Below are 25,543 nucleotides of genomic sequence, written 5' to 3'. Positions count from 1 at the left end.
ATAATTTTCCAGTTTTCTTTGTTTTTTTCAGTTTCAATACATGGTGTTAGGAAATGATATTTTGTATGATTTCAGTCTTTTAACATTTATTAAAACTTGTTTTGTAGCCTATAATACAGTCTCCGGTTCCTTAACTTAGAGGAACATGTTTGCTGAAGGTCACATATTTACTTACAGAATTGGGACTGGAACCCAGATCCTTTCTCACTTGTACCATTAAAATTTGATAAGTATGTTTAAAGTGTAAAGGGTCTTAGTTCAAAATGCAATAAGGAGCCACTGAGTCTCCTTCGCTGGCTCTTTTGCTTTCACATATCTCTTAAAAGTAGGTATTCTTCAAGGTTTGTTTGGTCTTCTACCTGCAGACATTCTCCAGTTGCTTTCATGGCGGCCTCCTTTCAGTTTGGAATGCCAGTCCCTTTTCCAATTGCATGCTGGTAATTTCTATGTGGGTAATCTATTAGAACCTTAGAACTAACATGTGCTGAAAGGAATTCATGCCTCTCTGTGCAGTCCATCAGCAACTTTCCCTACCAATCCTATTTTTTGTCAATGGTACTACCACTCTTTATCCCAGTGACTCAGGGTGGGAAGACGGAAAGTCAATTTTGATTTTTGTTCCTTCTCACAAAATCTACACATCTGATCAAATATAAGCTTTTTTTTTTTTTTAAGATGTTACTTTTTAAGTAATCCCTCCACCCAGTGTGGGGCTCGAACTCACAATCCTGAGATCAAGAGTCCCATGCTCTCCAACTGAGTCACCCAGGTGCCCCCAGCTACAAACTCTTGCTTTTCTCTGCAGTACTATTCCTATTTGTCCTTTCCTTCCCATTTTCACTGCAACCACGTATTACCTTTTACCTGTATTATTGTAGCCTGATAGTTTAATCTCTTCTTTGATCATGGCTATGCAATCTTTTTTGTTTAATTTTTATTTCATAATCATAAATGTAACTCTGCAATCCAGCTAGACTTGGAGGGGAGTAAGGAAAAATAATCCCTAGAACTGCGGTGAGAGCACAAAGATTATAGGATATTTCAACCAGATGGGTGTGGAAGAGGTGCTCTCCTGAGCTACAGAAGGAATGGCGTGGTGGTTAAAACACAAGTCAGGGATGCCTGGGTGGCTCCATCATTAAGCGTCTGCCTTCGGCTCAGGTCATGATCCCAGGGTCCTGGGATCAAGTCGGGCTCTCTGCTCAGTGGGGAGTCTTCTTCTCCCTCTCCCACCCCCCTTGCTTGTGTTCCCTCTCTGTCTCTGTCAAATAAATAAAATCTTAAACAAACAAACAAACAAAAAACCACCACAAGTCAAATTTATTAGATTTGTCCACAGTCAGCAATGGTGATCTTCTTGCTGATCTTGCCATTTCTGTACCCAAAGCTCTCCATGGCTTCCACGATATTCATGCCCTCTTTCACCTTGCAAAAGACCACATGCCTGCCATCCATCCAATCTCTCAATCTTGGCAGTGCAGAAGAAAGACTTTGTGTTGGGTCCTGCATTTGATGCCAGATGCCAGAACCCATATGCTTCGGGATGGAATTCTCGTCATCAAACTTCTCCCCGTAGATGGACTTGCCACCACTGCCACTGAGGGCGTGTGAAGTCACCACCCTGGCACATACAACCCAAATAATCCTGTGAAGGCAGGAATCTTTATAACCAAATCCTTTCTCCCCAGTGCTCAGAGCACGAAAGTTTTCTGCTGTCTTTGGAACTTTGTCTGCAAACAGTTTGAAGGAGAGGGGGCCAAGGGCTCCCCATCCAGATCATTGTCGAAGAACGCGGAGGTGTTGTCCAGGGCCAGGCAGCCCTGGTTGGCTCCAGGGCAGCGGCTCCGCAAGGCTCCCTGTGTAATCTTTATTAATCTTTTCAAAGTGTATCTATGATGGCATCCTCCATGCAAAATCATAGAAACATAACTCCTTTGTGCCCACGGAATAAGGTGCAAACTTCCTAGCTTACCATCCATCTTCATAATTTGGTTCCAACCTAGTTTGTTTGTTCGCTTTTTAAAAGTAGGCTCCATGCCCAAGGTGGGGCTTGAACTCAGGACTTGGGATCGAGAGTTGCATGCTGTACAGGCTGAGCCAACCAGAAGCCCCCAATCTACTTTTTATTCTGCATGTACTGCACACTCCACCACATAGTTTGTATTCTAACCTGAGCTTCAGTCTTGCGACCAATACTTTATTGAGTACAAGGTGCTGGGAATACATTGGGAAGCAAAGCACGCCAGGTTCTTCCCCAGTTCTGACTCAATCTCGATTAATCTTGGTCCCACTCTTCCATATCTTGCACTTCACCTAGACTTGTCTAACAACTTCCTTGTTCCTATCCATGGAGGGCCTAGGGTGAAAAAGAAGGATAAAAGGAGAAGAGAAAGATTGCAAAATGCGAGGGTGAGTTGAGGTGTGAAAACTGCGAGGCCCCTTTCCCTTACCATTTATAGCAGACCCCCACTCTTTACCCCGTGTCAGAAGGTTGTGAAAAAAGCCCAGGATGGGGATTGGCTAAGAAAACGGGCAAGGTAGGAGAGAAGTTGGTTTCAGTGAGGAAGGCCTGCCATTACAAAAACCGTTACAGCTTTCTTTGCCCGCAGGTCTAGGCGTGGGCCCTCGGTCACAGGCCAGGATCCCTCGCTCACTTTCTTCAGGAATGGTCCAGGCGGCTCCCCGCCCCCGTCCCCCGGGGCTGCTCTCCCTCCCAGCCGTCGCAGTTCCCGCCTCAGCCCTCCGACGCCCTCGGAGCCCATGGAGGAAGGACGTTTAGCTGGTTCCAGCCTCTTCGGGCTCTGAGCTCCCGGACCCGCCCCCCGCGCCAGTTGCCAGGGAGCGGTTGCCATAGAGCTGAGCAGTTGTCCGCGTGCGCAGGCGGAAGTCCCGGATTGAGGCGCCGCCATTTTTGCTGCCCGGACACGGAGCGAGAGGCTGAGAGAGTCGGAGACGCTATCCGCTTCCATCCGTCGCGCAGACCCTGCCGGAGCCGCTGCCGCTATGGATGATCGGGAGGATCTGGTGTACCAGGCGAAGCTGGCCGAGCAGGCTGAGCGATACGACGGTGAGTTGGGGGGGCAACAGGGGGCTGGAATTCTCGGACCCTCTGCCGCCGCCCACAGAGGCCGGGAACAGGAGACAAAATGGCGGCATCGTCTCCGAGCCTGGCCGGGGACGTGGATTCGGGAAGTAGGAAATTTCCTGTGGGCTCCCGGAGCGGTGGGAGGCCCCAGGCCCGGGAATTTGACCCCTTTGGCGTCCTCTGCTGCAGACACTCGCTGGCCAGGAGGCCGAGGCGAAAGGGTGGAGGAGTTGGTTGTAAAATGGCGGCTCGGGGGAGGGCGAGTCCCGGGGCGGGGGAGGGGGAGGAGATGGCGGGTGCTGTCTCCGGGCGAGCGATCCCCAGGGGAGCTTCTGGGCCATCTTGGGATGTGGAGAACAATTGGATGGGGTGATGGGGGGAAGAAACACCCGCCACATGGGGGAGAGTAGCACCAGGAGCTGCAGCGCGGGCGCCTTTCAGGGAAATATGGCGGGTGGGGGCGGTGGCTTTTCCCCGGAGGCCCAATGTGGGGCGGCGGCTGTGGAGTCTCACAAAGGAGAATCCTTGCGAGCGGAGGGCTCTTTGGGTTTGTGGTGGAGGGCAGTCTTGGATGAGGGTTGGGGAAGGACAGAGTGGGAATCACTGCAGTTCATCCTTGAGCGGAGGCCAGCTGAGATGCTGCGATCGGATTTCCTTTCTGTAGGCCGGCACACCTTGTGTTGAGGGTTTTTTAGGCTTTACGTTCAACCTCGTCGTCTTCTGGGGAGGTCTCGAAAAACCTCACTCACCGTCCCTTCCCTCGGACTTATCCTGAAGAGCTCGAAGTTCTTGTAATCATTTTCTGGCACCGTTATCTGGGGGTTCTTTTGGATAGAGCTTTGAACAGGAAACAGACCGTGACTCTCAGTCCCTCAGAAGCCCGTGCCTCAGTTTACCAGTTTGTAAAAATGTTGTTTTTCCTGTTTACATGCACCATTATGACAGATGGAAAGGCCTGTGGGAAAATAAAGTTATTTAAAATAACGTATGGTAACTGTATTTTGGTCGACTCCCCGGGATTGGAATGCGTGTTTGTACTTCATTGGGGATCTTCACCTATCCCAAGCACTCACCCGACGCTTGTGTTTTTGGATTTTGAACATAGGGCATCCCGGTAGATCCTATTTTCTTTTTTTCTATTTTAAATAAATGGCTTTGTGTACAGATTTGAACAGTTCTTTGTTCATTGCTGCTTTGCCCCTCAAGGTTCTGCAGTCATTTTTTCAGAACTTGATCGAAATGTCCATTGTGTCCGTTTAGTCATCCTCAGGCAGATGCTTTTTAAAATTGCCCCCCACTCCCTTCATTTTGGACCTAGGTACTTGAATTACCCCCATATCCGTTAAATTGTAGTATTATAAAAACAAAAATTCTTAAATGTGGCTTCTGTGCTTTTTATGCTCTCTAGGGTGAGAGAAGGTTGGAATCCAGTGCCATCGATCTTCAGATTTTTTCGTAATTACTGAAGCCACTTACTTTTCAAAGTGTTTTGTAGGGCCCTTGCTTTCCTTGAATGCCAGCTTGGTCTTGTGAATAGCCTCAGGGGTAGTCCCAGTGTATCATCATACGTTAGGATTCAGGAATTTGAAAATTAGGAAAAAAGGCCGGGAACTCGAAGAAAGGTGTAGTGCGCTAAATATCGTTTTGTAAATCCTTAAATGTCTGTTTGTACTGAACAAGATTCTTGGGAGGGAGAGGGAAATAAGATGGGGAAGTACAGCTCAAGGTCAGATTTGTCTTTATTTCAGTGTTTAAAAGTGAAACAATGTAGGTGTGCTAGGAGTGGAAGTTTTTCTTCTGTCCTGGTAGGCACCCAGTGGTTTTCTTTCTTAATCTATTAATGTCCTTGGTAGGAAACTTGAAATTACATTTGAATGGTTTCTGGTCTGTAAGAATTAGGCTTTGAGTAAACTTGATGTTGTAACAGAAAAGGATGTGGAGGAACTTTGTTTTTGTTTGTTTTTGTTTCTTTTTTAAAATTTGTTTTAAAAACAATTTGGAAGCTCATGGTTGTAGCTTCCAAGTAAGTGACAGTCTAGTACTAGTATTTTGGATTTGGGTGCTGAGGATTTTTAATGAAAGCCCATATTGGTTATTCAGCATAGCACTGTCTAGAGAGAGCCTCATCATTAAGTTATTTAAACGTCGCGTCTCCTTCAGGATAGAAAGGGGGAGGGAAGTAGGATCTACCAGGTGGGGAGGAACTCCAGTGACTTTTGGGCACAAGATAGGGAGGAATTTATTGGAAAGGAAGAAAAGGAAGGCAGTCATCAGGAATCAGCCTCTACTGTGTCCACTCCTTTATTGGGTACAATAGTTCACTTTTGTTTGTGGTGACTAAATGTGACTAAAATTCCCCATAGTTTTAGTTGCCGAACAATATGTGGTGTGGGGAGTGGAAGAAAGGAAAAGTGAGTTTGAATGATTTGGTTTTGGGTACTTGGATGTAAATACTGGCTTTTCTTATTATTGCAGTATCTTTTATTTTGCATACTCTGTTGAACCTCATACTTCTTTGTAGCATTATTTAGTTATATCCTGGGGAATTGTAATCAATTTATATGGATTATTTAATGGTATTAGAGGAAGAGCTAAGCTGTGTTCAGGAAAAGGACACTTGTGGGTTTCAGATAGGAAATACTGAAGTTTGGGGCTAGGACTGTTCATGTTGAAGATTAAATCTAGCCTCTCATTTAAGAAGTCCGAAGTCTAGGGAATAGTTTTTATAACATTTGTAGTTGTATGAGTCAAATCCATTACCTTTTAGCATTTCTGAACCAAGTCGTACCCTCCCACATATATATGAACCACACTAGTAAAGAAAAGAGATTTCACATTTTTCAGGGTAGAGGGATCAGCATAAAGTACATCTGGGTTTGTGAGGTAGTTGCCGGCTCTGTTGTTTCCTTACCTTTTTCCTGTGATGATTGACTCCATGTGGGGTAAGAGTAAAGTTTTGTTGGTCACTTTTGATTATTCATTCTCTGTGAATGCATCAATACTAGGAATGAATCTTTTCTGAGTCACTTTCTTGAGAGCTGGCATTTTAAAACACCAGAACCTCATTTCTAGCTTATTATGGTAGTCAGTCAAGGGTGGGGACATGTTTTGAAATAACTCCTTAATATATGTTAGGAAAAAAATGGGTAAATAGAAAATTAACTATAGATTTATTTATTTATTTTAGAGAGGGGCATGAGTGGGGGGAGGGGCAGAAGGCAAGGGGGAGAGAGAATCCTAAGCAGGCTCCACGCCCTTGAAGAAGCCTGGTGCAGGACTCGATCTCAACAACCCTGAGATCGTGACCTGACCTGAAACCAAGAGCCTGATACTTAACGGCTACTGACCCACCCAGGCATCCCAGCAAATTAACTTTAGTAATGAGTTTAAAACAGGTTGCTATCAATTCTTTTCCTTAGGCCAGTAATTTTTATTAATTGCTTTTTCAGTTAATGAAGTTAACTCTATTGTATATATTTTTTCTCCTGCCTAAACATTAGCAGAATCGGATAATGCAATAGGTAGCTTTTAGTCTTCATATTTAAAGCAGATGCTCTGTTGTGTTTAGAGGGTTTTTTTCCTAGCACTTCAAAAAAAATTTTTTTTTAATGTAAACTACACCACACATGGGCCTTGAACTCACCGACCTCGAGATCGAGTGTCACATGATCCACCACCGGAACCAGCCAGGCATCCTACTTCAGACTTTTATACGATATTGTGCGTAGTGGGCAAATTTTAGTTCATTTTGTTGGCTTCCCAAACTATGGAATATAATGAAATCATTATAATCTGAGATGATGGGAGTAAATTCTTACTACTGTGGACATTCCTAGGCATCCTTTTCACCTTTATATGAAAAGGTCGCAATTTGAATTCTAGTATGAGATAGAACACATAGTCTGAACAAAATTCAGATTAGGTAAGTACAAGAAAACACATCAAAAGTTTGTACAAACAAGCAGGCTTTTCATAATTGTCTAATAGCTTGGTCAAGCGAATATGAAATATTTAAAAAATTTCCTGACTTTCACCTAGTATAGCAAGTGAATTTTCAGTCTGGTAACTTAATGTACCTAATTTTACAGATGAGTTACCAATACTTTAAGAAGTTGATCTGAAAGCATTATTTTTATTTTTACTTTTTTATTTTTTTAAAGATTTTATTTGTTAGCTCGAGCAGGGGGAGCGGCAGGCAGAGGGAGAAGCAGGCTCCACGCTGACCCAGGACCCTGGGATCATGACCCGAGTTGAAGGCAGATGTTTAACCAACTGAGCCACCCAGGCGTTCCTGAAAGCGTAATTTTTCAAAAAGAGGCCTGTAAAGCTGATTTTGCAGCAATTTTTTTTACCTTATATTTAATTGTGTGTTTAAGCAGTAATTATAGGAGTAGGGTAAAGGTTAAATTTCTAAACTATTTAATGCCACATTTACATAGAACTTCACTCACAAACCACTTTCACAGACATTTTTACTTATTTCACATATCAGTGAACTAGATAATGTTACTCCATTTTATGGTTCAGGAAAGTGAATTTGAGATTTAATGATTTTTTTTTTCCTCTGTCGCATGACTGGTTGGCCAGTAAATGGCAAAGCCAGAACTTGTCTTCTGACCTTTAGACCAGTACTCTGTTTCTCCTAAGCCACTCACAAAAGACTTACGTATAACTAAGTAAAGTAGTACCTTGTGGGGGTGTGCTTATTTCTTTAGCACTATGTCTTGGTGTTTATGACTGGTATCCATCATAAATAGTAGATAAAATATCTTCATGCTTTTTTAAAGAAACCTTGTGCTTTCAAAACAGTCCCATCTTGGGGCACCTGGCTGGCTCAGAAGAGCATGTGACTCTTGATCTTGAGGTCCTGAGTTGGAGCCCCAACTGTAGAGATTACTAAAAAAAAAAATCTTAAAAAAATCCCATCTCAAGGCACAGTGAATGAAGTTAGAATGAGGGATTTTAGGGAATTTCAAAATGTGTGTTTGCATACTGTTCCCTTGGTTGGTCATGATGTCTGTGCTGGGGTATGGCTAATGCCATGCATTTCTGCAAATTGCTTTTTTAAAAGCAATCCCCCCACCCCCACTTTTGTCTTGATGGATGCAGCCTTTTAGTTAATGATGCAGTCATAACACTTTTAGGAGGGGGAAATGTTGGCAAATAATAGCCTAGTCGTCAAACAATCCAATAAGGGGTAGTGAGAAACAGCAACAAAAAGTTACGTCTATTTCTGAAATGGTCAGTTAACAGTTTTGATACAGTTCAATACTGATGTACCCCAGTTGACAAATTGGTTTGCCAACATAATTCTAAGGTTTGAGCTCATTAACTATTCATGTTAATGAGGTTACATAATAATAACTGGGTCATAATAACTGCCATAATAATTAAAGGGTCATCGTAATTTATCATTCAAATCAGGATACCTTGAAACGAAGGGGTACCAATTCATAGTAGTGCTGGGACAGTAAGCATAAACTAGGATTGTCTTGAGCTGCAAACTTGCCTAATGGTTATCATACTTAAGACCATTTGTTCTACTCATTTAGATTCATACAAAAGTTCTTTTTTTTTTTTTTTTTTTTTTTTAAGATTTTATTTATTTGACAGACACCGTGAGAGAGGGAACACAAGCAGGGGGAGAGAGAGAGGGAGAAGCAGGCTCCCCAATGCGGGGCTTGATCCCAGACCCTGGGATCATGACCTGAGCTGAAGGCAGACGCTTAACAACTGAGCCACCCAGGCGCCCTAGAGTCATACAAAAGTTCTTAAGCTTTGTTCATCCTCTCTACCACAGAGGTATCTTAGACTTAAGTCCCGTTCTTTCTGAAATGAAGTTAATGTTTGGCAGAAAATAAAAGAAATCAAAGGCAAAATGAAAGATTTCCTCCTCCCCTCTTCCCCAATTGGGAACTTGAAAAGTCAAGGATATGGTAGTTGCTGAAAATAGAGCTTGCTGGCATACCAACTAGTCAACCTGACTGATAGTGTCAGAGCCAAGTATGTTGGTTTTATGTATGTCTACCTTGAGCTAGATCAGTGTTTAAAAATACTTAGGTGTTAGCAGCAGTTTTTGTCCCTAAGCTCAGAACTTTCTTCCCCAGATACGTTTTTATAGTCTCACCCATACCTTGTTAGGACTATTCTGTTCACGAATACTGAATTCTGTTTAGTTTAGAAACATAGCCATGATCCTGGTTTATCTTGTTTGAAATTTAAACTTGAATTTATTGCCCTTCTTCGAGTGATCTAGCACAGTAGCTGGGCAGATCTGTCATTGGTAGGCTTGATTTGTGATCAGGTCAGGATTTTATCCAGCTAAAGTGATATGAAATATTTCTTTATATATAAAATTTGAACGAGACACTTTGTACTAAGGGTTATGACTATTTCATACTTTGGCAGATGCAGTGTAGTGCAAAGGCCTTGGAATCATCTGGATTCCCTGTCTTATAGAAGGGCAATTAAGATACCTGTCTTGCCTGCTAATTTACAGTGTTGTTACTCAATTATATGGTTTAGTAAAGGGCAGAGTATACTACTTGTCAGGTAATAATATTTATTGTGAAAAATTCCTTTCTTCTAGTGTGAAGGATGCACAAAATATTTTTATAACTGATACGCTGTGGTCATATTAGAAGATGACCTACCTTTTCTCAGTTATTTCTAGCAAGCGTACTCTGTGGTTTTAGTTTCCAAGTTACATTTGCATAAAGAAAAATTAGTTCTCAAAATAAAATCCTTAATTGTAACTCAGATTTGAAAATTTGCATATCCTGAAAGTGAAGTGGCTATATTATTCCCAAGCAATATAATCTATAGTTGGGTCATGTTGAAGTGCTACGTAGTTCTTTTGATATTAATTTCAGGTTAATATTCAGGAGAATATGCTTATCTCCCTGGCAAATATAACACTTGTATATAGATTTGAAATGAAAGGTTCCATAGAATAAAAATATAAAGTAATTCAGGGTTAAAATATTTTTGTTAGCAGTCTCAGATTACTGACCAGGAACATAATGATACTACGTATAACCAATTTCGTGAATTGTGATTCTAAAGGCTTAGGGTAAACCTTGGGCAGTGAATGGGTTCTAATTAGTAGAACGTTACCAGTTAATACTACTTAATCCTTGGTGGTTAGTTGTTTGAAGTCTTTGTAGGACCTTGAAATGGTTATTGTGAACACCTTCGTGTTGCAAAAATGTGTCCTACTTAAGAATTTGTGTGATTGATTTTTTTGATTAATTGATTTTTTAAAAAAAGATTTTGAGAAAGAAGGGGGGGTGGGGCAGAGGGACAGGCGGACTCCCCACAGAGCAGGAGCCCGACCCCTGAGATCCCCTTGAGATCCCCTTGAGATCGTGACCTGAGCTGAAGTCAGATGCTTAACTGACTAAGCCACCCAGGCACCCCTTAATTGATTTTTTTTGGTACTAGGTTAAATTTTAAGTTATCTAGTAAAACTTCATGGAAGTATTACCATGAAAATTTCAAAACTTTGTGTGCTCTTGACTAGAAAATATCACTGACAGTTGTGATACTGTTTTTAGATTTCCCAGAAGGAATTCATTAATGAAATTTTTTTCGTGCAGTATAGACTTCTTTCTCACAACTTTAAAACTGCTGAAATTTTGATGAGGGTTTCTTGGTCTGCTCAGAGACTTAGAAAAAGTCAAATTGGTAATAAATCTGAATGAATATTATAACCTCCCTCTTAAACTATATCCATATAAGGGTTATTTCTGGTCATTTTTTTGCCCTGATGTATTCCAGAACAAAATTTTAATGTTTCTTGTTTGTGTCTTCTAATTCTACAGAAATGATGAGAAGAAATTTAGACCTTGAGCTCTTTTTTTCCTTTTTCCCCATATATCAGTGTCTCAGGTCACTTACCTTGCCAATCTCTTACTTTCTCTCTTTTCTTTGCACCTCATCTTTCTGGTTCTGCCACAGCTAAACATGTTTGGCTGCCTGAGGGAATATCCTCTTAAACTCTGAAAGGAGAAATCTCCTGTTTTGATGGAGTAAGAGGCAATTCTCCACCTCCCTCAATATTGAGACTGATGGGAGAGGTACTTTTTTGCTGTCAAAATTACAGAATCTGGGTAGAAGGTTGTCTTGTTTTCTGCCTAACAAACTAATTGGAAGTTCTTTAGAAGGCTTAAACAAAAAATTTTCCCATTTCTAGGGAAGACAGGAGTTAATTTTACAGTGAGAGGTACTTCTGTTTAGGCTGGTACCAGAAGAAAAAAATTGTATGTGCTTGAATGTCAAGATCATTGTGTTTTGAAAAGCCTTTGTATTTGGAGTATTAAAAGTTAAGTTCCAAAGGCATTTGACAAATGCATATTGAGATCCAACTATGTACCAGGCACTCTTCTAGACACTTGGGATTCATCTTTAAACAAAATGGACAAAGGGACTCTTCAAGGAGCTTATATTGTAGTGAATGTATAAATACTTCTAGAATTATTTTTAGTAACTGTTGTTATTAATTCAGATTACCTCAGTTACACATACAGACACTATGTAGACTTAATGTTGATCCCTGTCCCGTATCAAAGACTGCAGAAAACTACAAGTGTCCTTCGGGCCCGCCCTCCCTCCCTCCTTCCTTCCTTCCTTCCTTCCCTCCCTCCCTCCCTCCCTCCCTCCCTCCTTCCCTCCCTCTCTCCCTCCCTCCCTCCCTCCCTCCTTCCTTCCTTCCCTCCCTCCCTCCCTCCCTCCCTCCCTTCCAGTAGGCTCCATGCCCAGCATGGAGCTTGAACTAAGCAGAGATGAAGAGTTGGATGCTTAATTGACTGAGGCACCCAGATGCCCCTTAAATGTGCTTTCTTTCTTGACTGCTGTTGTCAAGTGGTGCTAACAAATTGAAAAGCTTTAAAAATTTTTCAATGACTCTATAGTTCTAAAACTCCATAACTATAAATACCATTTACTATTAACAACTATATGCCAGGTGCTTATCAGTCTCTCAGTCCTCAAAAAAAAACAAAACAGAAAACAACCTGCAAAGTAGATATACCACACATTTTACAGGTAAGGATCAAGAACTTTAAGAAAGTTGACAGGTAATAGATAACATCACTAGGATGGATCTCTTTCACGCCCAGGCTGATAAGACTTCATATTTGAATGTAAACTTTAGTCTAAACTGCTTGAAGCTCTATTTCTGTTCCTTAGATTTTAATTTTATAATTTAAAAGTTGCTTTGACAGAAAGACAACTATCATATGATTTCTCTCATCTATGGAACATAAGAACTAGGATGATTGGTAGGGGAAGAAAGGGATAAAGAAAGGGGGGGTAATCAGAAGGGGGAATGAAACATGAGAGACTATGGACTATGAGAAACAAACTGAGGACTTCAGAGGGGAGGGGGGTGGGGGAATGGGATAGACCGGTGATGGGTAGTAAGGAGGGCACGTATTGCATGGTGCACTGGGTGTTATACACAACTAATGAATCATCGAGCCTTACATCGGAAACCGGGGATGTACTGTACGGTGACTAACATAATATAATAAAAAATCATTAAATAAATAAATAAATAAATAAAAGTTGCTTTGAGGGGCGCCTGGGTGGCACAGCGGTTAAGCGTCTGCCTTCGGCTCAGGGTGTGATCCTGGCGTTATGGGATCGAGCCCCACATCAGGCTCCTCCGCTATGAGCCTGCTTCTTCCTCTCACACTCCCCCTGCTTGTGTTCTCTATCGCTGGTTGTCTCTATCTCTGTCAAATAAATAAATAAAATCTTTTAAAAAAAATAAAAATAAAAGTTGCTTTGAAGATTCTTTTGACTTAATGTCTCTTTGTTTAGCATTTTCTTTCATATGAAGGAGACAGAAGGGTATATAAATTGAGTATAGTTTCCAGTGGAGAGGCAACAAGAGATAACAGGAACAAAGACTGGACCAGAAGTCATTAAATTTAGGGGAGGTTTGTCATGTCCAGATTTTATCTCAATTACTCTCCCTTTAGACATGTTACTTTCAGGGCCTTTTTCGCATCTGTAATGATAGATGTCTGAAAGTTATTTTATGAATTTGCAGGCTGATTTTTTAAAATTATTTTATTTTTTTAATATTTGCCTTGTGGGCAGTGAATGGAGAGCTGTGAAATCTAAATTCAGCTCTGGATTACATCTACCACTTTGGTTTCTACTCCAGCCAAATTAGCTACTGGTTTGTTGAATAGAAAACTCCCATTCTCCAAATTTGCATTTATGTTTCTACTTGTGTTGAATGAATTACAAGGTTGAACTATATGAAATTTCCAGTTTGTCATTTTTTTGAAATGTAGTTAGCATTTGATGTACGGGTGTATAACGTAGTGATTCAGTACTATACATTGTACGGTGCTCAGCACAATAGGTGTAGTTACTGTCTGTCACCATACCAAGTTATTACAGTATTATTGACTGTATTCCCTATGCTTTGTGTACTTTTTATCATTGCAATTTATAACTGGAAGTTTGTACCTCAGTTTCATTCATTTTTGACCTATAAAAATGATCATTTTCTGTGGTACAACCTAAGTTAAGTGATGGTTGAAAGGTCTGGAAGGTGAGGCCTCAATATACTCAAAAAGGCATTAGGCTTTTAAGGAAGTACCAGGGTCATTGAGGTACTGTACGTGAATATTTTCTGAGGTTGGTTTTGCTTTTTGTACTTAACTAATTGATTTTACCTATTTTCATTTTCTAGGTCTATTGTTTTTTTTTCCTCAGGATTAAGATTAAATTTGCTCTTTTGCAGGTTTTTTTTTTTTTTTTTAAAGGATTTTATTAGAAAGCACGAGAGGGGGAGGGTCAGAAGGAGAAGGAGACTTCCCACTGAGCAGGGATCCTGATGCAGGACTTGATCCTGGGACTTAGGATCATGACCTGAGCTGAAGGCAGCCGCTTAACTGACTGAGCCACCCAGGCGCCCAGGTTTTTCTTTTCTTAAAGATTTATTTATATATTTGAGAAAGAGACTGAGCATGTGTGCGAGTGGGGATGGGGCAGAGGGAGGGGGAGGGAGAGAGAGAGAATCCCAAGCAGACTCCCCAGTATGGGGCTCCATCTCACGACCCATGAGGTCATAACCTGAGCCAAAATCATGAATTGGACACTTAACCCACTAAGCAACTCAGGCACCCCTGTTTGCAGTTTTTTTGTTTTTGTTTTAAGAGTTTATTTTTTGAGAGAGAACACAAAGAAAGAGTGAGAGGGAGCAGCAGACTCCCTGCTGAGCAGAGAGCCCTATATGGGACTTGATCCCAGGACCCTGAGATGATGACGTGAGCTGAAGGCAGACTTTTAACTGAGCCACCCAGATGCCTGTACAGTTCTCTTAATGAAGCACTTTTAGGGTCACTGTGTAGTATATCTTCTGGAATTGTTTTAACAGGTACTGCAGGTATATTTTGAAAATTTTGGAGAAAAGGTGGCACATAAAAATTTTTTTCCTCAAAATGAATCTTTTTTAAAAGAAGATTTTTTTTTTTTAAGATTTTATTTATTTATGTGACAGAGAGACAGCCAGCGAGAGAGGGAACACAGCAGGGGAGTGGGAGAGGAAGAAGCAGGCTCCCAGCGGAGGAGCCCAATGTGGGACTTGATCCTGGAACGCCGGGATCACGCCCTGAGCCGAAGGCAGATGCTTAATGACTGCGTTACCCAGGCTCCCCTAAAAGAAGATTTTGTTTGTTTATTTAGATTTTTTTTTGAGAAAGAGCGAGTGCACAAGTGGGGGTAGGGACAGAGGGAGAGTAACAGACTCCCCTCTAAGCAGGGAGCCTGATGTGGGGTTGGATCTCACATCCCTGAGATCATGATCTGAGCCAAAATCAGGAGTTGGATGCTGAACTGACTGAGCCACCCAGGCGCCCATAAAGATTTTATTTTATTTTATTTTTTTAAAGATTTTATTTATTTATTTGACAGAGAGAGAGAGAGACAGCCAGCGAGAGAGGGAACACAAGCAGGGGGAGTGGGAGAGGAAGAAGCAGACTCCCAGCAGAGCAGGGAGCCGGATGCAGGGCTTGATCACGCCCTGAGCTGAAGGCAGATGTTTAACGACTGAGCCACCCAGGCGCCCTTAAAGATATTATTTTTATGTAATCTCTGCACCCAAGAAGGGACTAGAACTCAACAACCCTGAGATCAAGAGTTGTACACTCCACCAACTGAGCCAGCTAGGCAGCCCAGAATTTATCCTTTTTGGTTAGTTGTCAGACTAAAGAGAATGGAAAAAGACCATTATGTTCACTTTTCTTTCCAGAGAAAATTGGACTCTGATACATTTTATAGTTGATGAACTGCAGTTGTAAAAAAATGTTTGGATTTATTAGATTGTGCAGTGGTAATATGCTTCCTTAACTGTAACCAGTAGAGTCTCATTTATAAATGTAGAAGTTTTCTTACTATTCTATTCTTTTTATTTATTTAAAAGATTTGAAAGGGAGCGTGCACAAGCAGGGTGAGGAGCAGAGGGAGAGGAAGAAGCAGGCCTCCCCTACTTGAGCAGGGATCCTGATGTGGGGCTCAATCCCAGGACCCTGAGACCATGACCTGAACCGAAGGCAGCTGTTCAACCAACTGAACCACCTAGCACCCCCCCCCCCTTTTTTTTTTAAAGAACTGATATCCTCCCTCTTTCTCCTCCCCCATTGTGAGATTCTTTGTTTCTTTCTAAAAGCTTTGAATTCTAAGAAATCCTTGACTTATTTCTCAGCCTCCTAGCTTTTAACATGGCTACTGAATATGTTCATATGTTACTTAACCAAGGAAGAGAAAGGTTAAAAACAATGTCGAGCATAAGAAAAATACCACTGTTTGTAACTTCTTGATATGAGACTAAAGCTTTATAAAGGGCTGGATAGGAAAGAAGCTCTGGGAACTTAACGATGCAGCAGTGTGGCCCTCTACTTTTTTTTTTCTTTTTTTTCTAAGTTTTCTTTATTTAAGTAATCTCTACACCCAAAGTGGGGCCTGAATTTATGACCCCGAGATCAAGAGTTGCGTGCTATTCCGACTGAGCCGGGTCCCCCTGGCCTTTTCCCTTCTCTTTATGTACCTTTTCGATATGTCTTTTTTTTTTTTTTTTTTTTTAAGATTTTATTTATTTGACAGCACAATTAGGGGGAGTGGCAGGCAGAGGGAGAGGAAGAAGCAGACTTCCTGCTGAATAGGGAGCCCAGTGCGGGGCTGGATCCCAGGATCCTGGGATCAAGACCTGAGCCGAATGCAGATGTTGAACCAACTGAGCCACCCAGGCACCCCTAATATGTGACTTATAAAGCATGTAATTTGGGGGCACTGGGGATCGGTCACAGGGGATCGGTCACAGGGGATCTTGGTTTTTTACTAGACTAGATGCTGTTAAGTTTTACTGCCATTAACATGGTTCTTTATGCCTTCATCTTTTATTCATCTTTGCTGCAGCTTGGTTAGGACTTTCTTGACTTTTAGCTTTCCTCATTTCAGAGTGCTGGTTTGCCAACATTTCTTAAGTCATTTTGTTTTTACCTTTTATTCTTGTCTATCACACTGCGTTAATACTGTTTTCCAATTTTCTTGCCTCCACTTCTAAAATCTGAAAGAGTTTTGGAACACTAGTATATGTATAGCAGTCTATTTTGTTTTAGTTCTGTATGGCTTTGAAGATAATTAGATTAAGAGAATGTTTTATGGCTGTTTTAGGGACCTTCAGGTCAGGTCTGGATCAGGTAGATTTATTTCACTAATCAAGATGTGATTTACTTTTTCTCTTACTTTTATTTGATACTCAGGTTTTTAAGCTTAAAAATCTGAAACTGATTTTTTTTTTTTTAAGATTTTATTTAGTTGACGGAGAGCACAAGTAGGGGGAGTAGCAGGCAGAGGGAGAGGGAGAAGCAAGCTCCCTGCTGAGTAAGGAGCCTGGCGTGGGGCTCTATCCCAGGACCCTGCGATCATGACCTGAGCCGAAGTCAGACACTCAATTGACTGAACCACCCAGACACCCCTGAAACTGATTTTTTAAGTTTATGACACTTGCGAAGCAGAGGAATTAGGAGGTCAGTCATTATTAAAAATAGTAGCTGGCTAAATTGCATTAAAATTAACTTGAGCACCTTGGATATTTTCCAGCTAAAGTATCTATTCAGTATATTTTCTGTATTTTTTTCAGTTTAGATGTATTTATTTGTGAAAAATTTGAAAAAATCAAAGGTGGAAAGAAAACTTGTATTAACTGGTGTTTTCTGTGCAGTAGTTTTTTGTTCTGTTTCATTTTGGGTTTTTTTTGTTTTGTTTTGTTTTTATATATCTCTATATCCAGTTTTACTTAATTTTGCACTTTTTTTTTTAACACCTGAAAATATTTATTTATTTAAAGTAAGCTGTATGCCCAGTGTGGGGCTTGACTTCACAATCCTGAGGTCAAGAGTTTATGTTCCACCAACTGAACCAACCAGGTGCCACTGGTTTTACTTAATTTTTTTAAAATAAGGAATTATTGTTTACATATTAGCAATAAGTATTTTATTTTTTATTTATTTTTATTTATTTATTTGACACAGAGCAAGCACAGGCGGCAGGCAGGGGAGAAGCAGGCTCCCCTCTGAGCAAGGAGCCAGACGTGGGCCTTGATCCCAGGACCCTGGGATCATGACCTGAGCCAAAGGCAGCCAGCCACTAAACTGACTGAGCCACCCAGGTGCCCCTGGTTTTACTTAATTTTGTATCATGGACATTTTTATTTCATCATGAACTATTTGTAATTATTTTTTAAAAAGAATTTATTACTTTAGAGAGTGTGTGCTGAGTGCCTGTGTGAGATGGGAGGGGTGGGGGAGAGGGAAAGGGAATCTCAAGCAGACTCCTAGCTGAGCGCAGAGCCCAATGCTCCATCTCAGGGTGATCTTACCCAAAATCAAGAGCTATCACGAACTGGACACTTAACCAGCTGAACCACCCAGGTGCCCCTATTTATAAATATTTTTTATTGGCTATAGACCTGTCCGCTGACAAACTACTGTTAAGTTTTTGGCTAGAATTTTGCTGGTAATAACTGCAGTGAAATACTTCTATCCAAAATAGTATTTTCTGTAATTTGGGTTATTTGTTTAGGAGAGATTCTGAGGAGTGGAATTTACTAGTCAAAGTAAATGAACCTAAAGCTTTTGGCTTCTGTGCTCTCATTATTCTCCGAAAGGATTTTTTTCATTGTACAGTACCACCAGTTTATGAATGTGCAGTGCATAATTTTTTCACCACAAAACTTCATGTATTTAACTATTTTAAATGTTAATTAAAATGTGAAATGCATACTTTAATTTTTAACTACAAAATCTAAAATAAAGTGTAAGAAAGTTAAATTGTGGGGCTCCTGGGTGGCTCAGTCGTTAAGCGTCTGCCTTCGGCTCAGGGCGTGATCCCAGGGTACTGGGATCGAGCCCCATATCAGGCTCCTCCGCTGGGAGCCTGCTTCTTCCTCTCCCACTCCCCCTGCTTGTGTTCCCTCTCTCGCTGGCTGTCTCTCTCTCTGTCAAATAAATAAAATCTTTAAAAAAAAAAAAAAAGAAAAAAGAAAGTTAAATTGTACAGCCCCACAAAATAAATACTGATAGCTACTCTGCCCTGCCCAGTAGTTACTATTGTTATTGTTAATAGTTTGAATATACTTCGAGAACTTTTTTTGCTCAGTTTGCCAATGCAGTATAAATGCAGAAACATACATCATTTTGTAGACACCAACGTGCTATTGATTTAACATGCATAATTATTTTAAATAACACCAGTAAAGAAAAATGCTGCCAGTTGCTCCATTGACAGACACATCACTAAGAAAAATCTGGATTTCATTGATGTTAATGTGAAAAAATGTTTCCTAAAACAGCTGATGTACACATCTGTATCGTATTTTTTCGTGGGAACATATATATTATTTAGCAACATGCTCTTTTCCCTCAACAAAACATTGTGACTATAAAAATTATACTTTGGGGCACCTGGGTGGCTCAGTTGGTTAAGCATCTGACTCTTGATTTTGGCTCAAGCCATGATCTCAGGGTTGTGAGATCCACTCTTGGCATGGAGTCTGCTTAAGATTCTCTCTGTGCCTCTCCCATCTTAAAAAAAAAAAAAAAACTTTAAAAACAAATTGGGTGGTTTTGGACAGACTAACATGAAAACTTAACAAAAGGTGTGTTAATCTAGGTCAGTCTAATCTCTAAAAAAGAAACAGAATTTTAGTGCGCAGCCAGGGTTGAGAACCACTGGAATCAATTGTTTTTCATATGCCTCACTGAGTGTGCTTATTAAAAATGTAAGCGTTTGGTCTGTACTCTAAATTTAATGCATATCTGGGTATAATACAGCTGGGTTTGACTAGATGACCTTATAATGTTTCCTTCTGCAGGCGCTCTCAGCTGTTTTTCAGCAATTAAGTAATTGCCAAGGATTGAGTTTTAGAATACTTGAAGCTGTGTAGCAGTACTGCATAGCTTTTTGTCTAACTTTTGTCTGTTAAACTTTTAACAGACAGTGGTTAATGGTTATGGATATAGTTGCCCAAGTGCGGTATTACAGGGTTAGTTACTGCCTTTCAAATGATGGAATATTTAACATAACTTTAGCTTTACTTTTTTTTTATTTTTAAAAATTTAAGTAGGCGCCATGCCCAGTGCGGGGTTTGAACTCACAACCTTGAGACTGAGAGTTGGGTGCTCTATTGACTGAGCTAGCCATGTTCTCCATATAAAGTTTAGGTTTAAATTTGGCTATATAAATGCTAATCAAATTTAACTTGACTTTAAAAATATTATTATTATTATTATTATTTTTAAAGATTTTATTTATTTATGTGACAAAGAGACAGCCAGTGAGAGAGGGAACACAAGCAGGGGGAGTGGGAGAGGAAGAAGCAGGCTCCCAGCGGAGGAGCCTGATGTGGGACTCGATCCCGGAACGCCGGGATCACGCCCTGAGCCGAAGGCAGACGCTTAACGACTGCGCCACCCAGGCGCCCCTGAAAATATTATTAATCTTGTTTCGGGGTTACACCGCATGCCTTAGGGTCTCCTTAATGTTTCTTCCCTTCATTTACTGTAGCTTGTTGATTTCTGTCATTTTTCCTTGTATTGGCGTCTGTTGTATTTTTTTAGAAGACTTTCTTTATTTGAGAGAGAGAGTTGGAGCCTCTACACACAAGCTGGGGGAGGAACAGAGGAAGAGGAAGAAGCAAACTCCTTGCTGAGTGCAGAGCCGTATGTGGGAACCTCAGCCGAAATAAAAAATCGGATGCTCAACCTACTGAGCCAACAAGGTGCCCCCATTCTTGGTCTTTTTAATCAATAGGTATTTATTTAATGAGTTTTGGGAATGAGTTTCCCCTTCTGAATGATCAAAGAATTTATCATTATACCTAATTCAGAAGAGCTTACAGTCTAGTTTAAGGAAAATTGTGTCTAAAAACAAGAATGAGGGCCACCTGGGTGGCTTGGTTGGTTAAGTGTCTGCCTTTGGCTAAGGTCATGATCACAGGGTCCTGGGGTCAAGCTCCACGTGGGGCTGCCTGCTGGGTGGGGAATCTGCATCTCCCTCTCCTGCTCTCTCTCCCCCCTGCTTGTGTTCTTGCTCTTAAATAAATAAATAAAATCTTAAACAAAAACAAGAATGATTATTGCTAACTTTTGTGATACGGGAATTTCAGAAAAGGGGAACTGACGGCATTATGGACTGTGGTTATCAGGGAAAGCTTGAGTAATAGAACTGAATAGATAGAATGAATTCATTGGGGTGGGTAAGATTCCGGTGGTGGGAGAGGGAGGTTCTTTCAGATATATTATCAAAAGTACAGTATTGGGCGGGGAGGCGCCTGGGTGGCTCAGCCGTTAAGCATCTGCCTTTGGCTCAGGTCGCATCGGGCTCCCTGCTCAGTGGGAAGCCTGCTTCTCCTTCTCCCACTCCCCCTGCTTGTGTTCCCTCTCTCACTGCCTCTCTCTCTGTCAAATAAATAAATAAAATCTTAAAAAAAAAAAAAAAAGAATGGAGTATCTGGGCTAGAAAAAAGAAATGGAGTCAGATTATGCAAAAGGTTGTATTATGTTTAGATTCTAAACTCTGTTCTTTATTTAGCTCATTACTACATCAAGCTTAGCTCATCACTACATCAAGCATTGTTTTAACATTCCTCTAAAGGGCTTATATCCTCCTGGATTCTTCCCTCCCCATTTTTTAAATCTTGGAAGACAGGCAAGCAAAGAAAAGCATTTTAACATATTGATGAGTTTTGTTATGTGCCAGAGAATTTGCCTATGCACTCTTCATTTTAATTCTCAGAACCCAGTGAGAGTTGTAGATGAGGAAACAGGAAACAGTCTCATAGAGGTTACGTGACATAGGTCAAATAGCGTGTATGTAAATACCTAAGCCAGAATGAAAGTCTCATCTAAATTTGGCTATAAAGGTGGTGTTTTCCTAGGATGCTATGTTTCTCAGAGTGTTTCTTTTGGTACACCTAGTAAGGGTACAAGTGGTAATGTATATTTGGCAGGAACAGTGAAGTGTTGTTAGAATAAGACCTCTTTTTTTTTTTTTTAAAGATTTTATTTATTTATTTGACAGAGATAGAGACAGCCAGCGAGAGAGGGAACACAAGCAGGGGGAGTGGGAGAGGAAGAAGCAGGCTCATAGAGGAGGAGCCTGATGTGGGGCTCGATCCCATAACGCCGGGACCACGCCCTGAGCCGAAGGCATACGCTTAACCGCTGTGCCACCCAGGTGCCCCTAAAATAAGACCTCTTAAGAGAGGCTTCCCGGTCTTCCTGTTTTCTGTTTCAAAAATCCTGTTTCATGGTACTCAACACAAAGTGTACTTCTTTCTTTATTTGTGAAGATTTTATTTATTTTAGAGAGCACGTGCGCCTGTGGAGGGGAGGGGCAGAAAGAGGAAGAAAGAAACCCAAGCTGACTATGAGCTGAGCGCTGAGCCGGACATGGGGCTTGATTCCATGAACCTGAGCTGAAAGGATTAGGTGCCTAACTGACTGGGCCACCCTTGTGCCCCCACAAAGTGTACTTCTAAATGAATTTGTAATCCTGTCCACTGTAAGCCATTTAAACATTTGCTTAGCGGGTTGCCTGGGTGGCTCATTCAGTTGGGCATTTGCCTGGGATCAAGCCCCATATTGGGCTTCCTGCTCATCGGGAAGCTTGCTTCTCCTTCTCCCTCGCCTGCAGCTCCCTCTGCTTTTCTCACTCTCTTGCTCTCTTGACAAAAAATATCTTCCCAAAAAATCTGCTTAAAGAAAAATCCCAGGAGCAGTTTCCAAATCTTGCCAAATAGTTTAGTTCAGATTATTCGGTTCAAATTATTCCTTCCTTTGTAACTCTTCTTTTTTTTAAGGTAGTTTTTACATCCAATGTGGGGTTCGAACTTGTGACCCTAAGATCAGGAGTCCTTTGCTCTACTGACTAAGCCAGCTAGGCGCACCTTTATAATTCTTGACTGACTCTTGCGATACATATCCTGGGGCACCTGGCTTGCTCAGTTGGTAGAGCTTGTGACTGTTGATCTGAGATTGGGGGTAGAGCTTACTTAAAATATATACATACATACATACATATATATCCTAATATTTTGCGGGTTTTAACTAAACATGTAGTGATTATTATAATAGCATTTTATCTTCTAGGAAAATATAAGTGATACAAGACTCCTAAAAGCTTACCTCAGGTTTTTATTGTATCCTTAGATCCTTTCTACATTATTTGCCATTGCAATTACAGTAGGTTAAGGTGGTTTTTTTTTTTTTTTTTAGGGGTTCCTGGGTGGCTCTGTCGGGCGACCAACTCTTGATTTCAGCTCAGGTCATGATCTTGGGGTCCTAGGATCAAGCTCTGCATTGGGCTTTGTGCTCAGTGGGGAATCTGCTTGAGAGTTCTCTCTCCTCCTCTCCTTCTGCACCCCCCCATGCTTTCTCGCTGTCTCTCAAACCTTTTTTTTTTAAGTGTTTATAGATTAAATTACAGTTTTGAGTAATGTAAAATCTCAAACTGTTTTAGCATCTCATAGAGCTATTAAGTGATTTGGAAGCACACTCATACCAATGCAAATAGCCTTTATTTTGTTTTTGTTTTTTATTTTCAAAGATTTTATTTATTTATTTGACAGAGAAAGAGACAGTGAGAGAGGGAACACAAGCAGGGGGAGTGGGAGAGGGAGAAGCAGTCTCCCCACTGAGCAGGGAGCCCGACTTGATCCCAGGACTCTGGGATCGTAACCCGAGCTGGAGACAGATGCTTAACCCACGCACCCCGCAAATAGCCTTTAAAATAATGGTACCACAACCTTTGAGTATACTCAAGCAGATACTAAGCAGATTATTCATTTATTTATTTATTATAGGTTTATTTGAGAGAGAGATTGAGAGTGTGGGCAGGGGGAGGGGCAGAGAAAGAGCAGGGGAGAGAATCCCAAGCAGACTCCCAAGCTGAGCGTGGAGCCTAAATTGGGGCTCAGTTTCACAACCCTGAGATCACAGCTTGAGCCAAAACCGAGAGTCAGGTGCTTAACTGAGGTTCCTAGGTGGCTTAGTTGGTTAAGCGTCTGACTCTAGATCTCAGCTCGGGTCTTTCTTACGGTTGTGAGTTCGAGCCCTATGTTGTTGAGCCTACGTTTAAAAAAAAAAAATTAAAAAGAAATGCCCTCATGAAACCAGAAATACCCAAGTGAAAACCGCTTCTCATGTAAATCTAGTCAAACATTTCCTGTCACTATTCCCTTTTTAAGTAAAGTTTCGTATGATAAGTCTCTCTTCTAAGTATATTGGAAATTTTCCCCCAATAAATTTGCATACTTCTTTTTTATAAGTAACAATAAAAAGTTTAACTTCAGACATCTTTTTAAGATTTCATTTATTTTAGAGAGAAAGAACACAGGCAGGGGGAGGGGCAGAGGGACAAGCAGACTCCCCGCTGAGCAGTGAGCAGGCTATAGGGATCAAACCCAAGACCCTGAGATCATGACGTGAATCTAAGACACTTACTTGACTAAGACACCCACACGCCCCATAATTTTGGACATCTTAAGTTGTTGCTTTAATTGCTGTTAACCATAGACAAAATTTGTGGTCTTCATTAATTAATTGTTCATAATTTCTATGTGTATCTCTTTTAAATAATGTCTGATCTGACTTGACAGCCTTTTTTTTTTTTTTTTTTTTTAAGATTTCTTTATTTGAGAGAGCTCGAGCGAGCACGAGTGAGGGGGCAGAGGGAGAGGGAGAGAGAATCTCAAGCAGGGAGGCGCCACACTGAGTGCAGAGCCCAGCTCAGGGCTCGATCTCACAACCCACAAATCACTATCCAGGCTGAAACCCAGGAGTCCACAGCATAACTGGCTGTGCCACCCAGGCTCCCTAACTTGACAGCCTTTTTTATTTTAGTGTGGTTTCATTGGCTTTTCTTTTTCTTTTCTTTTGACACACTGTGCTACCTCTCCTCTTTTCCCAACTTCTGTACTTAGATGGAAGGGGCCTGTGAGCTGTTCTCAAACTTGAGCAGAACTTATGTAATTGTAGAAGCAGTGAAGACCCCTTTTCTGATTATTTTGTTTTTCCCTCTTCTGGTTTGACCAGGAATCCTCAACTACCAAAAGGCATAGATCCTCACTTAAACCTTTGTTGTGTGAAATCTCTGAAATTTGGGGAGTAGTTTGGTTCCCAAGCATTCCTATCCTATCCTTTGAGAATACAGACTTAGCAGTCACAATTTAGGGTTATATTACCCCCCCCAGGTTTTATCAATTCTTTAGAAAAGGTTTAAAACATGTTTACAGCTGTTTTGTGTTTTCAGTTTTGAGATGCTAAGTAGATTACATCCAGGCTACTTTGCTTTCCAGAATCTTAGGGGGATTGTGTAAAATTATATGGGAACTTCTCTGAAGATGAAAATCATCCCTTTGACTATTAAATATGTGCATGCCATATGACGGACACTGTACTTCCATGGCAACCTCAGAACATGAATGAATCATATAGAAGCATGACACTTAACTTCTCTGTATAGACTGATTCTCTGGTAGAGTTCCTTTTCATTTGTTAATTTCTAAACTATATCTTTTTAGAACTAAGTACTGAGATTTAAAAGGAGACGTTCTTCACTTTGAAGTTCTCTGGCCAGCCAGAGCTCTTTTCTCTTAGGTCTTTTAGTTCTCCCTTTGGCCCTCAGTCTAGCAGTTCTCCGAATTTATTTGCTGGTGCAGGTCTGGGTTTATGTTTTTTATTCCTTTGGGACTCCATCCCCCATGCAGGCATCAGGTTGTCCTTTGCTGCTGTACTTACTACCTTTTTAGCCCAGAAGACACAAATATTTTTCCTACATAGGTGCAGGAGACATCATTCATCATCATGCAAGGATCTCTGCTCTGGTTGTTAATAGTGTATCTGATAATCACAAGATGGGAACATTGTGAAATTTAAG

At 41.0% G+C, this 25,543-nt stretch overlaps 1 protein-coding gene and 1 pseudogene across 2 annotated transcripts in view; one reads left to right on the top strand and one right to left on the bottom strand.

The window, feature by feature from the left end:
• Window positions 1-1,309: 1,309 nt before the first annotated feature.
• On the bottom strand, window positions 1,310-2,511 carry LOC130544740 (peptidyl-prolyl cis-trans isomerase A-like; annotated as a pseudogene).
• Window positions 2,512-2,614: 103 nt separating this feature from the next.
• YWHAE (tyrosine 3-monooxygenase/tryptophan 5-monooxygenase activation protein epsilon) overlaps window positions 2,615-25,543 on the top strand; it is a 52,514-nt gene continuing 29,585 nt past the window's right edge. Inside the window, exon 1 of one of the 2 annotated variants that reach the window (XM_026517819.4) lies at window positions 2,615-3,067. In XM_026517819.4, the coding sequence (XP_026373604.1) occupies window positions 3,004-3,067 (64 nt within the window). In that variant the 5' untranslated portion in view covers window positions 2,615-3,003. The remainder of the gene's footprint in view (window positions 3,068-25,543) is intronic. The other variant, XM_044390836.3, reaches the window with a different exon arrangement.

Source organism: Ursus arctos, unplaced genomic scaffold (assembly GCF_023065955.2).
Source record: "Ursus arctos isolate Adak ecotype North America unplaced genomic scaffold, UrsArc2.0 scaffold_24, whole genome shotgun sequence".
Taxonomy (NCBI): Eukaryota; Metazoa; Chordata; class Mammalia; order Carnivora; family Ursidae; genus Ursus; species Ursus arctos.
This window is presented reverse-complemented; position numbering and strand designations above follow the sequence as displayed.